The 6,733-nt window shown below is 44.7% G+C and overlaps 1 protein-coding gene across 1 annotated transcript in view; it reads right to left on the bottom strand.

Annotated features, from left to right (window-relative positions):
• Window positions 1-4,049: 4,049 nt before the first annotated feature.
• Window positions 4,050-6,733, bottom strand: part of LOC109871484 (protein unc-13 homolog A-like) — a 138,124-nt gene continuing 135,440 nt past the window's right edge. Inside the window, exons 38-42 of the mRNA XM_031806721.1 lie at window positions 6,449-6,596; window positions 6,226-6,282; window positions 5,621-5,713; window positions 5,299-5,458; window positions 4,050-5,196 (exon numbers count right to left, since the gene is read on the bottom strand). Coding sequence (XP_031662581.1) covers window positions 4,905-5,196; window positions 5,299-5,458; window positions 5,621-5,713; window positions 6,226-6,282; window positions 6,449-6,596 — 750 coding nt within the window. The 3' untranslated portion in view covers window positions 4,050-4,904. The remainder of the gene's footprint in view (window positions 5,197-5,298; window positions 5,459-5,620; window positions 5,714-6,225; window positions 6,283-6,448; window positions 6,597-6,733) is intronic.

Consider the following 6,733-nt stretch of genomic DNA (forward strand, 5'->3'; position numbering starts at 1 on the left):
CAGTCTTACAAGAAACACACACTTCCTATGAGGGGATTGAGATGAGTCCATTACAACAGGGAATTCCCCATTCAGTGATCCAATGAAAAGTTGGGATTTGGCATCCCGCTGCTAGAATCTGGGTATTGCAGTTGGATCTCCTGGGCGTGCCACAAGTTTCCAGTGATTATGTTGGGATTATATTGCTTGCAACCACATTAAAACAGATGAACTCTTAGCCCAGAAGTCAGGTAGGATAGGACAGACGCACAAACACACTCCAAAATGCGCTGAAAACTTTTGACAGGAAAATGCAGGGACAAATTGACCAGAAAGACAACTACTGTAGATATTGTCTTAAAACACAGAATCAGATTATCATGAAGGCAGTCAGAGAGACCACGCCATTGCTATGGGTGGCCTATGGGTTGGTAATTGTCTGGCCCATAGCCTAGAAAACATTTCTTACATTTTCACAAATGCAGACATATGGACTGACTAGGCAGTGTCCTTTCTGTGTCTGATGGTCATGTAGCCCTTTGCAGTATTTGTGCACTTTCAGGGGAACATAGTGTTTTTGTGAGAAGTTGACGCAACCATACTCCTTTATAGTGTTGTGAAACGAACGCCATTGCTAGAGTAGGTGAGTATGTAAAAAGAGCAGACCATCTTCAAAACGTACATGCTTGGGTCTATTGCACCATGTCAGTGTCTGTACATTATGGCCATATGGTGTGTTCCAAACAAGCCGACTAACATCCAACAACTGATCCAAACCTCAGGTAGGCCACCCTCTACGGATGTGAAAGTCTGGCATGTCTTACAAGAATTTCACTACACCTGCAATAACATCTGCTAAACATGTGTATGCGACCAATAAAACTTGATTAGATTACAATCCTAAAAAATACAGTCATATCAGACATCGGAACATTCTTATCTCGCTCTGTGTTTCACACTGTATAGTAGTTTGGATAGTGGTTATATGCACTGTGCACACAGGTATAAGGTGTCAAGTCTCAGTATTGGGGGGAGAGGGGGTCTGTACAGCTGCTGTGGTAATATCAAATTAATCACAGTGTTCTGAGAATTGTGTTCAACATGCAGGAAGTAGATCACATCAAGTAGGGGGAAGTTGCATCCAGTTTGATATACACTGAACATAAATATAAATGCAACATGAAGTGTTGGTCCCATGTTTCATGAGCTGAAATAAAATATCACTGACATTTTTACATATGCGCAAAAATATAATTTCTCTCACATTCCTCTTACTGAGCATTTCTTCCTTTACAAAGATAATCCATACACCTGACAGGTGTGGCATATCAAGAAGCCAATTAAATGGCTTGATCATTACACAGGTGCACCTTGTGCTGAGGACAATTAAAGGTGACTAAAATGTGCAGTTCTGTCACACAATGTCAACGTTGAGAATAGAGTGGACAACAAACACAATTGCATTTTATCGATGGCAATATAAATGCACAGAGATACCGTGACGAGACCCCGAAAATCACCCTGTTTTTCCATGGCAGGCATACTCAGACATGTCACACATTGCATGTTTGGGATGCTCTGGATCGACGTGTACGAAAGCATGTTCCAGTTACCCCAATATCCAGCAACTTTGCACAGCTATTGAAGAGGAGTGGGATAACATTCCACAGGCCACGATCAACAGACTGAAGGATGTGTCACACTGCATGAGGCAAATGGTGGTCACACCAGATATTTACTAGTTTTCTGATCCACGGCCCTACGTTTTCTGATCCACGCCCCCTTTAAAAAAAAGGTAACTAATCTCAGTGTGAAATCCATAGATTAGGGTCTAATAAATTTATGTCAATTGACGGATTTCCTTATATGAACTCTAACTCAGTAAAATATTTTAAATTGTTGGATGTTGCGATTATATTTTTGTTCAATGCCTTCGGAAAGCATTAAGACCTCTAGACTTTTTCACATTGTGTTACGTTACAGCCTTATTCTGAAATAGATATATTTTTTAAATCCTCAGCAATCTACATACAATACCCCATAATGTTAGCAAATTCAAATAAAAAACAGAAATACCTTATTTACATAAGTGTTCAGACCTTTTGCTATGAGACTCAAAATTCAGCTCAGGTGCATCCCGTTTCCATTGATCATCCTTCAGATGTTTCTACAACTTGAATGGAGTCCACCTATGGTCAATTAAATTGACTGGACATGATATGGAAAGGCACACACCTGTCCCTAAGGTCCCACAGTTGACAGTGCATGTCAGAGAAAAAACCAAGCCATGAGGTCGAAGGAATTGTCCGTAGAACACAGAGACAGGATTGTGTTGAGGCATAGATCTGGGGAAGGGAACCAAAAACATTTCCGCAGCATTTAAGGACATCATTTTTAAATGGAAGAAGTTTGGAACCATCAAGACTCTTCCTAGAGCTGGCCGCGCGGCCAAACTGAGCAATCGGGGGAGAACGGCCTTGGTCAGGGAGGTGACCAAGAACCCAATGGTCACTCTGACAGAACTCTGTGGAGATGGGAGAACCTTTCAGAAGGACCACCATATCTGCAGCACTCTACCAATCAGGCCTTTATGGTAGAGAGGACAGACAGAAGACACTCCTCAGTAAACGGTACATGACAAGGTACATGAACAAGATTCTCTGTTCTAATGAAACCAAGATTGAACTCTTTGGCCTGAATGCCAAGCGTCACGTCTGGAGGAAACCTGGCACCATCCCTACGGTGAAGCATGGTGGTAGCAGCATCATGCTGTCGGGATGTTTTTCAGCGGTAGGGACTGGGAAACGTGTCAGGATCGAGGCAAAGATGAGCGGAGCAAGTACAGAGAGATACTTGATGAAAACCTGCTCCAGAGCGCTCAGGACCTCAGACTAGGTCAAAGGTTCACCTTCCAACAGGACAATGACCCTATGGTCAAAACACAACAAGACAGTCTTCAAGAGGGCACGACAAAGCCCATTCCTCCTCAGGGGACTGAAAAGATTTGGCATGGGTCCTCAGATCCTCAAAAAGTTCCACAGCTAAACCATCGAGAGCGTGGTTTAGCTGTTTAAGCTGACTGGTTGCATCACTGCCTGGTATGGCAACTGCTCCGTCTCCGACCGCAAGGCACTATAGAGATTAGTGCGTATTCAGGGGTTGGATGTGCTCAGAGAAAACACTCTCAAAGGAGTTGACAAACCAAACAAATACCACGTAATTATAACTTCAGACCAATTTTTCAAGTTTTGCAGAGAATGAATAGCTCTTGCATTTCTACATCACTGTGACCAAGCTTCCTGCCATCTAGGACCTCTATACCAGGCGGTGTCAGAGGAAGGCCCTAATAATTGTCAAAGACCAGCCAACCTAGTCATAGACTGTTCTCTCTGCTACCGCATGGCAAGTGGTACCGGAGCGCCAAGTCTAGGTCCAAAAGGCTTCTTAAAGCTTCTACCCCCAAGCCATAAGACTCCTGAACAACTAATCAAATGGCTACCCAGACTATTTGCATTGTCCCTCCCCCTCACCCCCTCCCTTATGCTGCTGCTACTCTCTGTTTATTATCTATGCATAGTAACCTTTACTCTACCTACATGTACATATTACCGCAACTAACCCGTGGCCCAGCACATTGACTCTATACCAGTACCCCCTGTATATAGCCTGTCTGCTGTATTTTACTGCTGCTCTTTAATATTTTTGTTATTTAAATTTAATTTTTTATCACATATCTTTCTTAAAACTGCATTGTTGGTTAAGGGCTTGTAAGTAAGCATTTCACTGTAAGGTCTACACCTGTTGTATTCGATTTGGCATGTGCCAAATCAAATTGGATTTGAAAGCACACAGCCAAGACAACGCAGGAGTGGCTTCGGGACAAGTTTCTGGGCCGAGCGGCCCAGCCAGAGCCCGGACTTGAACCCGATCGAACATCTCTGGAAAGACCTGAAAATAGCTGTGCAGCAACGCTCCCCATCCAGCCTGACAGAGCTTGAGAAGATTCCCAAATACACTCCCCAAATACAGGTGTGCCAAGCTTGTAGCGTCATACACAGGAAGACTCAAGGCTGTAATCGCTGCCAAAGGTGCTTCAACAAAAGTACTGAGTAAAGTGTCTGAATACTTACTTAAATGTGATATTTTTTATGAATGAGAAAAAACAACCCAATTCTTTTTTTTTGCATTGTCATTATGGGGTATTGTGTGTGGATTGATGAGTAAAAAATCCATTTAATCCATTTTAGAACAAGGCTGTAACGTAACAAAATGTGGAAAAAGTCTAGGGGTCTGAATACTTTCATAAGGCGCTGTAAGATCAGAGTTAAATTTCCACCTCCCTAACAGGCAAAGTGAGGACAAGGGGATTGTACGCTGATCCTAGATCTGTGCCTTATGGCATCTTCTACCCAAAACACATCACACAGCAGGAAGACAGCACAACATAAAAAAAACAGAGAGAACAACAGACTGTTATATTGACAGACAGAGGAGTAAGAGTTGGGGTTAGGGTTAGGGCTGCTCTCCTGAACATGCAGAGGTCAAAGTGCAAAGTCATCCATAACTCCTCAGGTGATATTTTTTTCACAATCTCACATTTCTGCATTAAATGTATAGAAAAATTGGATGTAATATGCAAGAGTGAAAGAGAGCAGCAGAAATTGATAAACTGATTGATAGGTGTACAAAATCTATCTATGGCCGAAGGAACCGTTGGACAGTGTTTGGACACGTGCTAAATCATTGTGATAGAGATCATTAGTGTGTTTATGACCATGTTTTGTATAACATATGCATATGTTGTGTGGGTTCACGTATGTGTTTGCCTGTATTGTTTGTGTGTATATAGAGTGCACGTTTTTGTGCACCCCTGTGTATGTTCCGTGACTGTGTGTGTCTGCATCAGTATCTCTCGACCTGTTCTCTCAGCTCCCCTGTCCCTCTTCAGCAGGGCGCTGGTCTGACTTCAGCTTGACGAACTCTTTGGCCACCTCATCGTTGTTGCGTTGGGATAGGATCCTCAGTACTGTCAGGCCCGTCTCGTCCATGTGGACCCTCTTCCCCAGGGGGAGCCAGCACGTCACGCTGCCCCTAGAGGCCATGTCCTTCAACTGCATCAGGGCCATACCCACTGTACGGTCCTCCCTGGCGAAGCAGTAGTCCTTCACACACAGCTGCAGCTCATAACCCTCAGGACCCAACTCACTTCCCAGGGAACTGGAGAGGAGACGGAGAAGAGGTGGGTTGGATAGTGCACACATATTGACATTGACACGCGAGCACACACACCCTAACCAGAAATAGGCCTGATATACTCACTACTGAAAGGTCTCGTTAAACTTGGGCGACCAGCTGTTGTTCTTCGACTTGGTGGCGTGTTTCCTCTTCTTGTCACTGAGGTGGGGACCGATGATGTAGACCTCCACGAAGGGACGGAAGATTCCCTGGGTCTGCCACTTAATGTCATTGGCAGCCACCACTGGGAGAGAGAAAGGGTTGTGGGTTTTTGCAGTGCATTTCAGAGAAGCTCAAGTCTAGTGCAATTATGTATGTAAAGCCCATTATTACCCCTCCCTTATGCCCTCCCTTTCCCCATAACCCCCTCCATCTCTTTCTCCTTCCCCCTCACTCCATCTCTCACCTCTCACAGTGATCTTGTGTTCTCCAGTGTTGGGGTGGGTGAAGATCTCCACATGCATGACCACCTCTCCGATTGGCTCCTCCACTCCCGACCCTACCAGAGGTCAAGTGTTAACCGTGACATAAGACACACAGCGTTGAGATCACTTCTGTTGACCAGAACACTCTGTAAACCCCAAAGTGTTTCAGTTGGTAGCAAGCAAGTTTAATGCACAATAAAGCAAAGGCAGGCTGATAAATCTGTCTACACAATGCATCGGTGTGTCGGTGTGCGTGTGTCTGGCTATGTCTAGACGTTGGGATCGTTCTACCACGAATCCTCTCCTCCATTATCCATTCCCTGATTACAATCTTTCATCCAAGTTTTATCGTCACGTGCACAAGTACGTGTCTGTGTGGCCTACAAGGGCTGGACAGATATCGGTTCAATCCGGTTAGTGTAAGGGTGCAGCAGTGCTTGGCTGGCTGGCCCATAGCTACAGTAGGTTTAGAGCCAGGGTTAAAGCCTGCAGCTGGTTTGCACCAGACTGTAATTCTCCTGAAACGTGCTGTTTACATTGAATGTGTATGGAGAGGGGGAGTGTGGAGAGGTGAGAAGGCACTTACCCTTCTCTGGTAATGTGTCTTCATTCAGGGTATACCTGACCCCCTTCCCTCCATGGACTAGCAGGGAGAGAGGAGAAAGTTCAGTAGGATATCCCAGCTCACATGTATCGTTGTACCAAATCTCACGACCAGAGTTACCATTCACAGAGGCAGGCAGAGAGAGAGAGAGAAGTGAAGAGCCAGAGAGAGCCAGCCAGCCATCCAGACAGACAGACAGACGTACCCTGAGTGTTTTGGGAGAGGACAAACTTCCTGATGAGCTTGTCAGTGTGTTGTGTGTAGAGGGACAGGGCGTAGTGCAGAGACTTCAGGTCAGGACTCTTCTCCAGGAACGTCTTCTTCAGGCCCACACCGCCGGCATGGAAGTATTGCTGCAGGGGGAGAGGCCAACAGGTATTGTTATTTATCCATAGAGACATAACATATTATAACCCTTGTTATAATACATTATGTAGGTTCATAGATGCTTATAACAAGTTATGAAGCTTTATACCGGGATGCTTTAAGT

Source organism: Oncorhynchus kisutch, linkage group LG27 (genome assembly GCF_002021735.2).
Source record: "Oncorhynchus kisutch isolate 150728-3 linkage group LG27, Okis_V2, whole genome shotgun sequence".
Classification (NCBI taxonomy): Eukaryota; Metazoa; Chordata; class Actinopteri; order Salmoniformes; family Salmonidae; genus Oncorhynchus; species Oncorhynchus kisutch.